The 17,855-nt window shown below is 49.7% G+C and overlaps 1 protein-coding gene across 1 annotated transcript in view; it reads right to left on the bottom strand.

Moving 5' to 3' along the window:
* LOC122374836 overlaps positions 1 to 17,137 on the bottom strand; it is a 97,591-nt gene extending 80,454 nt beyond the window's left edge. The window contains exons 1-2 of the mRNA XM_043353843.1: positions 16,517 to 17,137; positions 1,839 to 2,124 (exon numbers count right to left, since the gene is read on the bottom strand). Coding sequence (XP_043209778.1) covers positions 1,839 to 2,124; positions 16,517 to 17,137 — 907 coding nt within the window. The remainder of the gene's footprint in view (positions 1 to 1,838; positions 2,125 to 16,516) is intronic.
* Between the last annotated feature and the right edge of the window lie 718 nt (positions 17,138 to 17,855).

The raw sequence follows: 17,855 nt of genomic DNA, 5'->3' as shown, positions 1-17,855 counted from the left end.
TGCTCGCCCAGCTCGTCGCGGCGCTGCAGCACGTCGCTGACCCCATGCGTCGGACCAAGGGTCTGCGTCTCTCCTGCACCCTCTGGAGTGCCAGCTTGAGGTGCAGTATCGCGATGGCTGTTATAGTTTAAGTGTGTGCGGGTTGTTTTGTGGCTCAGTATGCAGATAACTAAATCTTTTGGTCCCAGAGCATCAAGACAATGCACTTAAATGTTGCTCAGTTTGGTTAATCGCTTGCGATATGCTCAAACCATTTAGACCTCAATAGTCGGTGTACTTTGCTCAATGTTTGTTTTTAACCACGGTATATTGAGTGAAGGGTAGGACGAACTTTGGTAGGAATTTCTAGTATAACTACTAGAAAACTTACTATATGTGGTCGGGACTAGCAAAAAGTTAGTTCAAACTAGAATATGGTAGCGCTTATGGTTGGCAGTCGTGACGCGCACGTGACATTCATTTCTTAAATAACAGGTTTTAGGGGCCGATTAGTGGGCAGATACATTCAATTAACTATTAATAATTGATTATGCAAACATTCAAGAATCTACATCATTCAATTCTAGCCAAAATCACGCGGCGCTTCCAGGATTCGAACTCACGACCCTCGGATCCGTAGCCCGATACGCTACCGACTGCGCTACCGAGGACCGCGCGCCGACGATCGGAGAGGCGCATCGCGGGTGCTGGCGTGCAGATAAATTTTTACCCTGTACGCCGTAGAAGATCGGCTGGGTTTCGTGAAAAATGGTAGAGGAATTGTCGAAAGAAAATTCATCGATCTATCATTTGAGACTAAGAACCATTGATTCCTTCAAAGGTTGACCGAGATATCGCTCGCCGAAAACAGGCCATTTAAAGGTAGTGTGCCAGCTTTCCTGGACCGTATGGAGTTAATGGCCCAGATAAGGTGAACAGGATTTTTAGAACTTATCCATACCTTCAAAACTCATGGAAACGTCTTAAATTCTTCAAATTTTGAGTACCCCAGTGCGAAATTCGCCCCGACGGGTTGTCGGTCGTTAAATCTTAAGTACATCCATTTTCAAATCATGGTAACTTTTAGTCGACATACGATTATGAAAGGTCTCCAGTAGTTTTAAGACAATGACTTTTGATAGAGATATGGCAGAGCAATGAAACACCTTATATAATTATTTTCCTTCTCGACAATGCGGATCGACTAATATGCAATATGACCTTTCCCGGTTAGGTGATGACCTTTACCTTAGGTCAAATTCTCAAAATGCCCTTTTAATGTCAAATTCTGGTTCATTTCACTCGTCTCTAAAAATGGAACACGATACCGGTTCAATTAATCTCGTGCGGGTCTGAGCCAAAGGGTATTGCAGATAAACGTCCTTCACAAAAGTAAAAATAATTAACTAGCGTCAGTGGTTTCAGGGCTGGGGGAGCGCTATCGATCTTGAATGGGGCGGGCGACTGAAGTCTCCATTCAGATGGGCGTCAGTGACTACTGGAGGGCGCCAACGACCTCGGATAGGGCGAGTGTAATCTTCAAAAGGGCACCGGGTGCTCTAGAGGGGTGCAATGCTTGGAATGGGGTCACTGCTGCCTTCCGTAGGGCGTCGGACGCTCTGGAGGGGCGCCATTGATCTCGGATGTTCCGACTGTTATTTTCAGAGGGGCACCAGTGGTTTCAGAGGGGCGCCATTGATCTAGGATGGGCCGACTGAAGTCACGGTTCAGGTGGGCGCCCCCCCCCCCCTCCAGTGGGGGAGGCGCTGCTGGAATACACTAACAGCTCCCCCGCTAGGAAAATATAGCCGCCTGTTTTCATATGTCACTCAGACCCCGACAGCCAGTGGGAGACTAACCTCGGGTGCGCTGTTTGCGCTCCTGCTGCAGCCGTCTGTGCTCGGCCACCGCCAGCGGGTCAGCGCTGGGCTCGCAGTCGGCCCACAGCGGGTCAGCGCTGGGCTCGCAGTCGGCCCACAGCGGGTCAGCGCTGGGCTCGCAGTCGGCCGACAGCGCCTGGAAGCTGTTGTGGTCGGGGAGCGCGTGGTCCGAGATGAGGTCGCACGGGCGCGCCGTGGCTGTGGTGCCCAGCTCGGTGAACAGGCTGGTCGGAGGCGGAGTGCTCTGCTGCTGGCGCCGCAGCGACTGGGCACAGAGACGGACCGCTGTCAGAGCCCAGCCATACCCGGCTTCACCCGCGCCCCGCTGCACTGGGGGTGGGGGCAGAATCGGCCCCATCTCCCATTTTTCGGCAATAACGTCAAAACGCGTGAAGCCAGCGACGTCAAATTTTGAATTCCTTTTACAACATCAATTTAGTATCTTCCCTGAAAGTTTGAGCGAAACTTGTCGGATGTTTTTTTTTGCGAAAATGACGTTTTGGTGACGTCATGTTTTACGCCATTTTCACTTCAAAAACAGCAAGACTTCAAAGTTCCTCTAACGCCATCAGTTTTAAAGGAATCAGCACGTAACAAAAACATATATTTACAGTAGGTCTACTTAACGGTAGACTGCCACCTTTGGGACACAAAACGGTTTTCACAAGGCTAACCCCACCCCAACACCACTGTCTAGTCCATTTTTCTCAATTCAGTCCCGGTAGCCTGAAATCAATCACCAAAGTTACATTTGTTGACATCTTTTCGCTACCCGAGAGAGACCATCACTATTGTTTATCGTCAATACGGTTAATAAGTTTAGCTACATTATTGCAATATTGATACATATTGCAATATTGCAATTATGCAGGGCACACCCGGTTTACGTGCTGGGTGATCTGAATTGGGACGTGCTCCATCCCAGCAAACCTGGTGTTCAGCAATACCTGGACCTGCTTCACGACCTCTCGCTGAGCCAGCTAATAACGACGCCGACGCGAAGTGCTCCGAACGCGCCACCGTCGCTCCTTGACCACCTAATCACAAGCCACCCGGAACAGTGTGACTCGACCAGGGTCGTCACGAGTCACATCAGTGATCACGACCTGATCATCACCCGAGTGACGGGAACACGCATCCGACGCGCGCCGAGGAGCATCACCGTGAGGTCTACGAGACATCTCAACAAGGATCATCTCTGCCTTGACCTTTTGACGGCCGACTGGTCGTCAATCTACGAAGCTATGACACCATCCGAAAAATACGACGCGTGGCTGACAGTGTGGGACAGTGTCATTAACCAGCATATGCCATTCACTCAAATCAAGGTCCGTAATTCGCCCTGTCCCTGGGTGAGCCATGGTGACGAGGACCTGAGGCAGCTGATGAGTGACAGAGACAGCGCCCGTGCTGAGAAGGACAGAAATCCATCTCCCAGCACCTGGCACGCGTATCGTGGCCTGCGGAATGCTGTCAAGGGCCGGTTAGCCACCGCCAGAACAGCTCACTTCAGAGATACATTCAAGAACTCAAAAACCACACACTGGAAAGACATTCGCAAGTACATCGTGTCTGCCACAAAGCGGGAGCCCCAGCCGGACTCCGACAGGTCAGCTGATGTCACGTGGGCGGACCGACTAAATCGCTATTTTGCGTGCGTCGGACCAGACACAGCCGCGGCGCTGAACGCGGCCGCTGACGCGGGTGAGACGGTACCGCCCCGACCTCCGAGGGTGTGCGCCGGCTCATTCCGTGTCAAACCGGCGACTCTGCCCGAGCTGTCGGCTGCGCTGAGCCAGCTGGGTTCGTCGAGGGCGTGTGGCGAGGATGGTGTCACTGTGCAGTTGATCCGATTGACCTTCCCTGTGATCGCGCCACATTTGCTGTATATTGTGAACGACTCGCTTGTGTCCGGCACGGTGCCGACAGCGTGGAAATCTGCCGTCATTACTCCACTTTTCAAAGGTGGTGACCGTTCTGAGCCAAATAATTTTAGGCCAATTTCGATTTTGTCCGTTGTAGGTAAACTCTGTGAGCGTGTAGTTGGAAATCAGTTAATGTCATATTTAAGCGAACATCATATACTTTGCGCTGAACAGCATGGCTTCCGCCCGGGCCACTCCACGGAGTCGGCGATGCTGTGCGCTGTTGACAGGCTTGTCAGCAGCATGGACCGTGGCCTCGTCTCCACGTTGACGACGACAGACACGTCCAAAGCGTTTGACAGCGTACAGCATTGCCGGCTCCTGGAAAAGCTCGGATGGTATGGTGTGGATGACCATTGGTTCCGCGGTTGGCTCGAAGGCCGAACGCAGCGTGTGGCGGGGTGTACAACGCCAGTGGCGGTGACACATGGCGTGATCCAAGGGAGTACTTTGGGACCGATCTTGTTTTTACTATTTACCAACGATTTACCTTCTTTTATTCGCCACGGACAGCTCATCATGTATGCCGACGACGCGCAGTTTATCGATGCGGATGCTCCGGCCAACGTGGGTGACCTCCGTACTAGAGTAGAGAACACGCTCAAAATTGTTTTGAATTGGTTTACTCAAAATCGTTTAAAAATTAATCCCTCAAAAACAGATCTTTTGGTCGTGAAGTCTAAGCGAATTCACTTAGAAATCAACGAAACATTTAAAATTCATTTTGGGGAACAGCTCATCAGTCCTTCTCCTTCTGTGAAGGTTCTTGGCATAACTTTGGACTCTTATCTCAATTGGGACCTCCAGATATCTGCCGTCATCAGGCGCTGTTATGGCATGTTGGTGGGACTTGCAAAGCTGAGCCACCGACTACCACACGAGACCAAAAAAGTTATCATCGAAGGGCTTGTTTATCCCCACATCACTTAGGTACTGTCTGACCGTTTGGGGCGGCTGCACCAAAACCCAAAAGTATAGGATCCAGAAAGTTCTAAATTTTGGTGCCAGGATCATCACCGGACTAAAGAGGTCTCAGCATATTACTCCCGCTTTAAAAGAACTGGGATGGCTCAAAATTGATGAGCTGATTACTAAATGTGACTTGGCGGCACTTTGTCGGATTCTGGGGTCACCTGAGTCGCCTGAGCATCTCCGCACGATGATTGTGTCCCGTTCAGATGTATCAGAAAGGACCACGCGGGGATCGGAGAGTATGCTGCTGCAAATGCCACGCGTGCGCACAGAACTCGCTCGCCGTGCATTTATGTGCCGGGCTACCACCGCCTGGAACCGACTGCCAGCCGAGCTCAGGAGGAGTCGTTTACTGTGTCACCCACGGAGGTGAATCGCGAGACATGGGGAGTAGATGTGCTCAGTTTTATCGCATTTTAGCAATTTATAGTGATTTTTAAACCATCATTTTTTCGTGTTTTATGAACATGTTCACTGTGTTTAACTAATGTACTGACTCTGAAATCGGAAGAGCCACGATGTGGAGATTTTTATGAATACAATACATACATACATTGAGATGACCCAATATTGCCATTGACCATTGGGACTGATTCGGTAAGGTAACAAAAAAAAAAAGCTTTTGTGCTGCCCGATTTTATAATTTTGAATAAAGTTTTATTAAAGGTTTTACCATTTTCTACCTGAAAGTTACCGTATTTACCGGATCTCTTAAGCATTGTGAAGGGATTCCCTTTCTGCTAATTATTTTACTTGCTTACCAGTATTTATTAGTATTTACTTATTAGTTTTAGTTTATTATTATTAGTTTAGGTTAGTTTATTATTATTAGTATTATTATTACTTATTAGTTTTTTATTAGTATTATTAGTATTTACTTATACAGTACTTACTAGTATTTACGATACTGATGATTATAGTATGCCATTTAGGTTTTATTTGTACGAAAGTGCCCGGTTGAAAAGAAAAATATTTGTTTACTTGCAGCAACGCAATTAAAGAAACAATTATATTTGCGAAGGCAGAGCGTAGGGGCGTAACTTTATATCTATCCCTATGCTAAACTGACCCCCCCCCCCCTGGGAAGCTTAGAGCCCCCCCCCCCATTTCTAATTTTCAATTTTTGACAAAACACACAAATAGAAAAACACTTAGGTACATGCTATTTTCCCCATTTTCCATCATATAGGTACAGTCCACAGCAGAAATAATGTGGGGTTTCAGTCATGGGTATGTTCTGCTTCTGAAACTTAGGAACGATTAGCCAAGCTACAATGAAACTTTGAATGTAGCTTATATGTAGGGGAAGTTGGGGCAATGCCGGAGTTGGGGCAAAGCCGAAATTCGAGATATTTCGAAAACCGTAAGACATGGATGCCACCTGTCAGTGATGCTCTGAAGCTTAACCCGGCAGTTGCTGGGGTATTTCGCCACCCACCGTTTGCTGGGGGGGGGCGTTAAACGCCCCCAGCCGATAACTCGAGAACCAATAGGCGCAGCGAAACGCACGAGGCGGCAAACGAAAGAGCGCGACGAGACGCTTCAGATGAGTACTTTAAAGTTGAATTTTGAGGTCACAGGTCGGGTCAAGGTCAGGTCAAACACCTGAAATCGGGCTTTCAGTAGCATGGACTTCTGGACTTCGCAATGGGCGCCTCTCGTCATAAACTCTGTTAAAACGGTGCACAATTCATCATATAAGGCCTACAAGAGTGTCAGCTCCATGTAGGGGTCAGTCAAGCATAGGTCAGGGTCAAGGTCAGGTCAACCGGGTACGCACATATCCCCGAAAATCAAAACTGATATTCGCAGCCTGTGACACATGTTTTATAGGTAATTTGGGGCGTAGAACACGATGGTGACATTCATTTTATCATATGTGTACGTGTTTGGCTCAAAAAGTTCAATTAAAGAAATGCATATATCATGGTCGTGAAGAAGTCACGAAAAATTGCCAAGATTCAGTTCAAGATTATGGAAAATGCGGAACGATAATCAATAATCGAAGATAGCCATTTGATTAATCATGGTTTTGGCAGTTTAATGGCGTTTACGGCATGTCTGTATGTCTATTCTGTGATTTTATATGATTTTTTGAGCATATGCCGTTTTTGGTCGAAAACTCAGAAATCATGACGTCACTAAAACCTCGATATCTCAAAAATTTTCCGACCGATTTTTTTGAAACTTTGTCACAATAAACTTCAATCAATTCCCTACAGGTACCCAAAATTTGGCGCGCCTGCGGCGCGCCGTTTTTATGCTATGGCCCGGCGAAAAAAGTGGGGGCGTTTAACGCCCCCCCCCAGCAACTCGCGGGTTAAGTGACTACAATTATCGCATGTTTGTTACGAGTCGTCATTCGGAATACTTCGGCTGTGAGGGCGCCAAGAGCGTTTTCAAGGTACGCGTTCCTTGTACTACATGCGCCTTTGAAGCTGCATTTCTTACTCATTATGCTACCGATTGTCTGGCCAATTCGGTCAAGTAATCTTCAGCATGTCTTTGCATAAGTGAGCTGCCTATTTGAAATTTATACGGCACGTTGAAAAGTTATGGACCTGCAAATGAAAGTATGGCTGGCTGGGGTAATGCCGAAAACGTGCAATTACGCACGTTAAAGCACGCTACGTGGACTTTACTGCTGTAGAATAGCAACGCGAATTTTTAGTCACACAAATTACACTTTCAACCGACACAACGGCCTGTTACCTATAAGGAATTATTTACCTGGCATTTTCTTATTATATCACACAATTATAACTTCCAGTGTGCACCAAGCGTCCTCAAGCTCTTAAAACGGGTGTCAGCTTTGATAAATTCTGGATAAAGTTTGAGATAAAGTGGCAAAACATCAATGTCGGCATTCCCCGTAGATCATTTCTCCCGTTTTCGGCTTTCCCCGCAGTCCGGGGCAACGCCGAAAAAGTCACTTCTTTGATATTTTTAGTTTGTGCGCTTAACGGTATGCGAATTCATCAAATGCGCCTGGTATGTTTGAAAGGCAAAAGACTGGCCTCTCGAATGACGCCAGCAAGAATAGCTTATGTTGTCTACCTTGCGTGCTACGGGCGTCAGAGAAAAAGTATTCGGCGTTCCCCCAACTTCCCCTATCGTCACCCTTGCAGCTGCAACTTTAGCTATTGACATCTTCTTTTCGATCACTCCGCATTAAACAATCGCCAGTCAAAGCCAACCGTTGAGATTGGTAAAACCCTACATTACTTTAGCGGTGGGCTGTACATGAGTTTCCAGTTTCGAGGATGATCATGGACTTATAAACACCCTTTAACATGATAAACATGACCACACGGAGATCTGTGCGGCGTGTTTGGAGAATGTCCTGAAGGCGGACCGCCATGAACTTATGTCAGAGTTCATCAGCAGGCCCCGCAAAGGAAGAACCTCTTCTTGCAGCAAAAAAAAAAAATCTCAACCGGTGAGCGTGATGAGTGGCCTGTGATATGATGTGTAGCAGCACATCATGTGTGACTGGCGCCCTGCCCTTCCCATCCGGGCCAACCCGTGACCGGTCCCATCAGAAGCTTCTGTGGGACCGGTCGGCCGGCCGGGTAGGTATATGCGAGTGGCCAGAACGCTGTTGTCTGTATGCCCGGCCGGCCGTCAGGGGCCCTGCCTCGCACTGCGTCGTGCAACGGATCTGTGGTTGTGCTATGGTGCACTGCGAGGCGGGGCGGGCGGGGCGCCGCGGCCCGTCCGGAGCGCCGGGAAGGTATCCCCAAGCTGTCCCCGGGCTGGGACGGCATGAATCAAAGGTTAGTTATGCCAATTTTCAGCTCTCTATCCCCGGCGTGTCCTGAGCTATCGCGAAAAAAACTATGGGGGGAGAGAGAGGGCGGCACCCGCCCTCCGCCTCGGCCGGCGAGGGTTAACCCTCGCCCGTATAGGGGGGGGGGGGTCGAACGGACCCCCCCTCGGTTTTTTCGCGAATAACTCGCGTAAAAAGCGGCCGATCGCGACGAAACCTTCAGTACCCTCGCGTTAATCAATTATACACCTGCCCTGAAAGTTTCATGACCCTGACACAAATGACCTTTGACCTGTGACCTACTTTTCGAGACCATGTTTGGCCGGAATCGCGATTCGGCGTATGTCGGCTCGCATTAGTCGCGCGTTTGCAGTCTTTTTCGTGGTTTTAAGCGTTCAAACATGGGATATGATGCTGCTCCCATGCATTAGGGTGGGTGTCAAGGTCACCGGAAGGTCAGGTCAGGTCACTGACCTTTGATGACCTCGGTTCACTTTTTCGAGTTTTACACGTTTCTAAGCCAGTTTTTAGAGGTGAATTCGAATTTAGCAACCATATGAACATTTACGAAGTAGTTTTGGCACCTTCGTAACATGTTACGAAGCTGTCAGAGGCGGCTGCCACCTACTACGAATACCCTTACTGGTTGACCTGACCTGACCTGACCCGACCTGACCTAAATGCATGAAGACATCATCTGTGATCAAAACTAACATGATTATCGTGATCAGCACCCCGAAAAACCCAATAGCAGCCACGCTTTACGACTTTCTAACAGGTCCCGATTTTCCCGACTTTTGAGTCATTGACCTGACCTGGAAGGTCAACCGATGACCTAGGACCTTAAAATTGGGTATCATCGGCTTCCTCTCGTCACGGGCAACACGCTCGTTTTTTTTCCGCGAAGCTCTAGCTCGATCAGGGGCGAAACGGCAAGGGGGGTCCAACGGACCCCCCCCCCCTTATACGTTCGCGGCTGGAAAAACACCAATACGGGCGAGGGTTAAAGCAATACATGCACACACACACACAAGAACAAGGTGTTAAAAGTGGTGGTTTAAGAGTGGAGAATCAGGCGCATAAAAAATGAATTAAGGACCAAAGAGTTAAAATACGTTTAACCCTCGCCCGTATAGGGGGGGGGGTCGAACGGACCCCCCCATGGTTTTTCGCGAATAACTCGCGTAAAAAGCGGCCGATCGCGACGAAACTTTCAGTACCCTCGCGTTAATCAATTTTACACCTACCCTGAAAATTTCATGACCCTGACCCCAATGACCTTTGACCTGTGACCTACTTTTCGAGACCATGTTTGGCCAGAATCGCGATTCGGCGTATGTCGGCTCGCATTAGCCGCGCGTTTGCTGTCTTTTCGTGGTTTCAAGCGTTCAAACATGTGATATGATGTTGCCCCCATGCATTAGGGTGGGTGTTAAGGTCACCTGAAGGTCAGGTCAGGTCATGGACCTTTGGTGACCTCGGTTCACTTTTTCAAGTTTTACATGTTTCTAGGCCAGTTTTTGGAGCTGAATTCGAATTTAGCAACCATATGAACATTTACGAAGTAGTTTTGGTGCCTTCGTAACATGTTACGAAGCTGTCAGAGGTGGTTGACACCTACTAGGAATACCCGGCAGGACCCCTACTGGTTGACCTGACCTGACCTGACCCGACCTGGACTAAATGCATAAAGACATTATCTGTGATCAAAACTAACATGATATTCGTGATCAGCGCCCCGAAAAACCCCATAACAGCCACACTTTACGACCTTCTAACAGGTACCGATTTTCCCGACTTTTGGGTCATTGACCTGACCTGCAAGGTAAACCAATGACCTAGGACCTTAAAATTAGGTATCATCGGCTTCCTCTCGTCACGGGCAACACGCTCGTTTTTACCGCGAAGCTCTAGCTCGATCAGGGGCGAAATGGCAAGGGGGGGGGTCCAACGGACCCCCCCCCCCCTTATACGTTCGCGGCTGGAAAAACACCAATACGGGCGAGGGTTAAGCGGCTGTATTTGCGATGGTGGTACATAATCACACAGGCAATGGTCGTGGGTAGGCAGGGCACTACACAGGTAATGGTCGGTGGGTAGGCGCACACAAAAGGTGGGTAGGTGCCGACCGCCCAGCGGAAGGTGAGGGCAGCTCTGGATGCCACCCCCACCCCCGACTGGCGGGGAAGGCCGAGGGGAGCAGGGACCGAGAGACAGATACGGACAGCCGTGGCCGATCCGGAATACCGGCCACCGTCCGCTCCGCCTCCCGCTCGCCTACTGCCCCCGTCCAGGCACCGCCGCGCCGAGGTCACTGTCGATCACGTGACCGGCGCCAGGTCAGCGCGCATGCGCCATAGCGGTCACGCCGGCCCGCGACGGGCGGCCAGGTCGGGCAACGCCGTCGACCCGCTCGATAAATACAACGCGGTAACATAATACGACGCGACGCAAGGTAATAAAATATAATCGCGACGATAACATAAATACAAACTTAACATACTCCCCACTCGAAAACAAATCGCATTTGTTTTCGAAACGCCGATGTCCACAATCACACAAATCACTGTCAGTCTTAACCCCACTAGGTCACTGCGTCGCTTGGTAGGAGGCGCGCCGCAGGTCGTCGGTACAATGAGCGCCGGTTGCGTCTGATCTGATGTGCCGGCACCGCAAAGTTTCGTTGCCGCCCATATTGTCGGGACGTGGTAAACCGTCGACTGGAAGATGACCGGCGCGCTCGCAGTCTGAAGCCCCAGTGGAAGGCGAGGGCGGCTCAAAATGCCGACCCTACTCCCGACTGGCGAGGAAGCTCATGTGGGAGTCTCAAGCCACTGAGTCGCCCAGTCGGAGACGAACCGCAGGCTGTCGGCGCTGAACACCGGGCGGCGTCTGGCGAGCCGGTACTGCGGGTCCTCACCGACGCCTCACCGCCATCCGGCGGAACCAGGACCGGGTTTCCTCCATCTCTTGGTTGAAAATGTTGAAGAGGTCAACGTTCTGATGGCAGAGTTAAATTCATCGTGAGTATGATGTACGGGCAGAGCACAAACACATCCACACACGCACACAACCAAACACACAGATCACACAGTAGTAAGCGTGGGGCTATAACAAAGGCAGATAAGGCCAAGAAGAAGTTTGTGCTCATGATGCATATGCTGGTGGTGATGCCGTGGTGAATGGCGAGTGCTGTGAAAAATGTCGGTAAAGATGAATCGTGCTACTAGTCTCCGTATGACTAGTTTGATGAGACGTCAGATTAGTCAGGCTCAATGTTGTGGCGGTGCAGTCTGCTGACGGATCGTTGTGGTCCCGTTTCCATCATCTGACGGCAGCTCTTCCAGGTGTCAGTCTGGTATGCCGTTTCCCTGCTTGGGAACTGAGTGTCACAGCCACCAGTTGTCACGGCCGGTTTTTGTCCGGTTGCAGGTAGGTGTTGTGCAAGACTCTGTCCGGTGATGTCTTCCACAGATCCTTCAACTACGTCACGTAGCTTCCTCTTTTTCCTACTTTCATGGTGAGGAGGGAAGAGGGCGGCATCATCATTCAGGTTGGTGGAGTATCCAATAGCCGGTGTGCCAATGGAGCGGTCTCCTCCACCATGTTCAGAGGTGGGTTGGAGGGCGGTATCCTCCACATTCGATGTCGGTTTCGGTGGTTTGGTTGCTGTTTCTTTGATGACAGCATCGCTCCGCGTCTCGGATTTGGGTGGCTGGCTGGTTTCAAGCTTCCGTTTCGGCATCATCATCTGGTGAGTGGACCGGTTGGCAGAGCTGGCTACTGGTTGGCAGTACAACTCCTGCACAAGATTCGTCTTGCACCGCTGTGCGGTGTCGTTACAGGAGGGTTCGGTCACTGGGAGGCCGTCTCGGTTCACAGCTTCTTGGTCTGAGACCTCCATCAGGTTGAGGCTACACATGTCATCACTTCTGCGACTGTGGAATGTGTGGTGGGTCGGCACATCATCAGGTCGGTATCCTGATGTGGTGGTAAGTGATGGTGGCAGATTCGGTGCATCAGGTGCAGGCCTTGTCGGTTGGTGCTGGGTCGGATGGTGAAGCGATGTGTGGTGAGGCTCCCCACAGGACGAACATGGATGGCTCATACAGGACCGAACCCTGTGAGGGCCCAGGCACTGGTAGCAAACACCAGCCCTCCTTACTGTCTTCCAGCGATTCTCGACTGTCATAGCCTTGTACAGTAGGTCTATTAAAAAAGTCCCCAGCACCAGTGGGCGCTGCATTCGCTGAGCCGAACCCCCGTCTGCCTGTCCCATATCGCGCTGGGCTCAGGTCAGGTAGGGTCAGCGGGACCGCTCGGTCCGGCCCGCGGGCGGTGGACGGGCGGCCGGTAACGCTTTCCGCCAGCCAGCTGTAGAATCCAACAAACGGGACGGCCACCGCTCAGCGCAGCGAAACCGGTGTTAAAGAATGGCAGTAGTTGTTCATGGCCACAATGATTATGAGATAGTCATTGTTAGCCCGTGCCCCACAGGAATGCCCTAGACTCTCACGCCCTGTTGGAGGGGAAACGGGGATTGAGCATCATTCTTTTAACTCAGCGGCATTTAAGTGGTATTCGAAGTAGCGTCAAAAGTAGCAAAAAGAAGAAAAAAATACTTCAGCCAATTTTGGATCGGGTCATAACCAGAGGTCATGTCACTAGAGGTCATCGATGGTAAAATTTTGCTGAGACAGGGTGCGTTGCGCGCACCGGTGCATTGGGTTTCCAATTTCCATGGAAACATCAACAGACTCGGAAGCTCGCAACGCTAGCGTGGAGCCGAATTCATATCAACCGCCGCAACAATGCAGCAGCGCAGCGCAGCGTGCCAGCAGCGCGGGGCCATGAAACACCGCCCAGGGCTATCCATGTGTCATGGCAATCCAACCCACGTGATGGGCTCAGCCCCAGCGGAGTATGAGGTCCAGGATTCACGCCCAGGCCCCCTGTCTCCCCCTAATTCCTATCATCCTCATTCCTTCCCATTCTGAAATCGACCGAAAGAGCCTAACCTAACACAACAATCAGCTCGTTTACCGCTATGTCTGAATAATATTGTCAGATTTAATTAAGGTCAACGGCTTAGCATGTAAATAACAACAACTGCCACCATCGGTATTATGAGAAAACCAATTGATTTTCCACAAACATTTAAAAGTTCTTAGCTTAAAACTTGCATGAAATTAGTTTTACCAGCCTCGTGTTCCTCTTATCAAAACGCTTCGAATGTCTCAAAAGTTGGTCTTTAAAGGTCATTTGAAAAATTTGGCCTTTGTTCAAAGACATGACCTGACCAGAAATTGTCATAATGCATAGCAGGATATTAGATCCGTACCGTGGAACTTTACAAACACTTCAGAAGATTTCATAACTTAAGCATGTCTATCAAAAATAATTATTACATGGCTCATATGTAAGCTGGGTGTGTAAACATGCTTACGAGTATGTTGAACGCAACTGATAATGTTCTGTTGGCCACAATTTCTATATTTAATCTATCCTTCCGGATTTCATATTTTTGTTAATGACACCTTGACGATGTCGAGAAAAAACGCTTAGGAGATTTAACAGCTTGAGATACATTCAGTAGGTATAAGGAAGGTTCAAGGGTGCTAGATTCCTTCCATCCTCGCTATCCTCAGGAAAAACCAATCCGCATCGCCCCTAGTCTTCATGCTTCCCTCTCTGGACTGGAGGTCACCCCACCAGCCAACCAGTAGTTGATGTCGGATCCATTCCAGGACACATAATCCTCTTCGGGTGACCGTTTGGGAGACGGCTGGACCGTCCCGACAGGGCAATCGTCCCACGGGAACAGTCTGGCTTCCGCAGATCACTGTCGCTGGCTCGCACAACCCAATTACTACACCAGAGCATAGTTATGTCATAGCTCTGCAAGGGCCTTTTCAGACCGAAAAAGATGGCCCCCAACAAAACAAACAATTTTTTCATTCAGTATTGTATGTCAGCACCACATGTTTTCAGAGTGTTTATTATGCGTTCCGTCCAAAAAAGCGCAGTTCAATTTTCTCCCATTGACTTGAGCGATCTCAAAATTGACCCGGCCTTTCTGTCAATAATGTCAAACTTGCAAAGTAAACGTTTCAAATACATATACTGTTGCCCATTAAAATCGCTGAAAGTTCTTAAGCGATCGGTTAGTCGGTGTATTTAGATATGATGAGCACAGGCACTTTCCTTGAAGTAAGGTCACTTGACGTGACCTGGTGTTATGACCTTGAATTGAAAGACTTGGGTGCGGGAAAAATGGGTCATTTGAAATATAAAAATGCTAGATTTTAACAATAATTGCAAACACTATCCCGGCCAAATAGGTAGTGAGTGAGAAGGGAGCGATTCCCCGACCCTTAGCTCCTATAATTGAGCTAGCTGCTAGAGCCTCGCGGAAAAAACGAGCGCTTGCGTCGTTACGTGACACAGCGACTGGTACCCCATTTTAAAATATCAGTGACCTCTTATGGGCAGGTCAAGGGCCCCAAGGCATTTGATCGGTTTTTGGTAAAAGAACTAAACGCATTATCGTCATTTCGATACAATCGTGTTTTCTGTTCTCAGACGCGTCGATTTATATGCTTTTTTGTTTAGGTGAAGCAATTTAGGATGTTTACCTCAGGTCAGTGTCATGTTAGAGCAACGCAGGTCACGAAGCTGTTGAAAGGAGGACATGTTGCATAACATTTGATTCGGCAAGTCTTGCAAAGTCCATTGATGGCTGTCCCGACTGGCTAGCTCATTTTGATCGGGACTCGGGAGTTATTGACGAAGCACTCGTATGACCCTAGTGACGTCATAAATGACGTCACGCAAGGTGAACAATGCAAAAGTGAAGCATTAGACCTTGCCAAGAATGTATGAAGTCACGATTTCATGTGCTTGAGGTATAGTTTCAGATCATTTCCGACGCCAAATCAACAGTTTCCATAACTTTCCGCATTATGCTTATATGACACTAAGTGCATTGCGGATTGCATCATTTTATAACCGACAACCGTGCAGAGGTTTACCTAATTAAGACGTCATAGTTAAGTGACCTGACCTGAAAACGTGGTTGATGTCAAGTGATCCGGCTTGAATGAAATGTAAGGCATGTGAAATGTCAGCCTTCTATCATCAGTGTTCTTTGAGCTACCGCAAAAAAAAAATACATGGTGGCGGCATCCACCCTTTCTTCTCGGCCGGCGAGGGTTAATCCTCGCTTCGAATTATTGCAGATAATGATGCGACCGAAAACAAAGCATTTATCTGTGTCTAGAACGGCCGCTGACTTGTTGGACAAGATCGCCAATCTTAATTCGCTAGATGGGAATAAAATACTCGGTATGGGATACATATAGTTATACACCTCGATTTGCCCTCGCGCTAAGTCTATTCTAATCATCACTGTCGCTTTTTTATCCGAGATGATGTCGCCGCTAAACGGGTTGTTTTGTTTGCTTGCTTGCGTTGAATGGCCATTACGGATTATTGAAGGATTATGATAAAATAGGAATGGGGCAAGGGAGGATATACACTGCAGGTGTTTAATTTAGATCACAAAGGCATCATTTCCGGCATCGTGCAGAGTCATTATCTTCCCCTCCTCTGCACTGCGGCATCTCTGCGCCCCACACGCGGCGTCCTCACTCCACGGCCGGCCGCCGCCAACTGACCCACTCGCCGGGCGCCGCGACCTGACCCGTGTCGCTGCCGCGGCCTGCGCATAGAGTCGGGGCTGGAATCCGGGGGTTCGGCCGGCCGGCCGCCTCTGGAGCGGGGGACTTTTTTAGTAGACCTACTGTACTGCTGACATTTGTTCAGTCCATGCTGTCCCAAGCCACAGGCTTCACAGGTCCAGGCCTTCGACCGTTTCTCGACTTTCTGCCGCTGTATGTTCAGGGCCGAAGTGGTGGCTGGCGATGGGGTAGAGGATGCTGAACTGGTGGTCGATGGTGTAGTGTAGACCGAGCGGATTCACGTAGGGTGACCTCCTTCTCCAGGAATGCCAGGAAGTCCTCATAGCTGGACTTCTCTTGTCGAACCCAGTCCAGCCTCCATCTTTCAGGAACCTTGTCCTTCATCACAGGCAAGAGGAAGTTGGAGAAGCTCTCGGTAGTCACACCGAGAACGAGGAGAGCTCTTGTATGAGCTGACAGATGATCTATTAGGCACCGCATGCCTTTCAGATCACTGCTGTTATGGACGGTAGGTGCATCGAGGATCTGTTTCATGAGGTTCTCCTTTTCGACATCTGCCCTTTGGAACCGCTTTTGGAGGATGTCGACAGCGGCGAGGTATCCATCCCCCGAGACGGGGATTCCATCGATAGCTTTCTCGGCTGCACCACTCAGGTGAGACTTCAGTGCGACAAATTTTTGAACATTGGCGTAGCGGCTGTTACAGTGGATGGACACAGAGAACAGTTCCCAGAACGCTCTCCACTTCATCAGATCTCCGTTGAAGGTAGGTATCTTAACAACGAGTGAGGACTGGAGGTCGCTACTCAGGCTGACGTCATGTTCAGGCGCTCCGGCCTGCGTCGCTCCCCTCGCCGCTCCCTCGAGTCGGGCCAGCAGACGAGACGCCATAAATATCTCCTCAGACAGCATTTCACTGTGTGGGGATTCATCGGGATGGCCTTCTTTGTCTAGAAGAATTTGAACAGCCTTCAAATCGTCTCGCAGTTCATTCAGTTGTTGAACTTTGTATGCCAGGTAATCCGGGTCGATATCCCCGGTACTTTTATCCCGATAGGCTTTTGTATCCTTTACAGTTTTAGTAATTTTCGTTCTCAATTTGGTCCTAAGTTTAACCCGATCGTCCATTTTAAACCTCTGGTTTATGTCCTGATTTAACTACAAGTGCTCATCCGACCCCGGAGGACTATGTTGAAAGTGGTGGTTTAAGAGTGGAGAATCAGGCGCATAAAAATGAATTAAGGACCAAAGAGTTAAAATACGTTTAAGCGGCTGTATTTGCGATGGTGGTACATAATCACACAGGCAATGGCCGGTGGGTAGGCAGGGCACTACACAGGTAATGGTCGGTGGGTAGGCGCACACAAAAGGTGGGTAGGTGCCGACCGCCCAGCGGAAGGTGAGGGCAGCTCTGGATGCCACCCCCACCCCCGACTGGCGGGGAAGGCCGAGGGGAGCAGGGACCGAGAGACAGATACGGACAGCCGTGGCCGATCCGGAATACCGGCCACCGTCCGCTCCGCCTCCCGCTCGCCTACTGCCCCCGTCCAGGCACCGCCGCGCCGAGGTCACTGTCGATCACGTGACCGGCGCCAGGTCAGCGCGCATGCGCCATAGCGGTCACGCCGGC

Source organism: Amphibalanus amphitrite, unplaced genomic scaffold (assembly GCF_019059575.1).
Source record: "Amphibalanus amphitrite isolate SeventyFive unplaced genomic scaffold, NRLGWU_Aamphi_draft 001723F_arrow, whole genome shotgun sequence".
Classification (NCBI taxonomy): Eukaryota; Metazoa; Arthropoda; class Thecostraca; order Balanomorpha; family Balanidae; genus Amphibalanus; species Amphibalanus amphitrite.
This window is presented reverse-complemented; position numbering and strand designations above follow the sequence as displayed.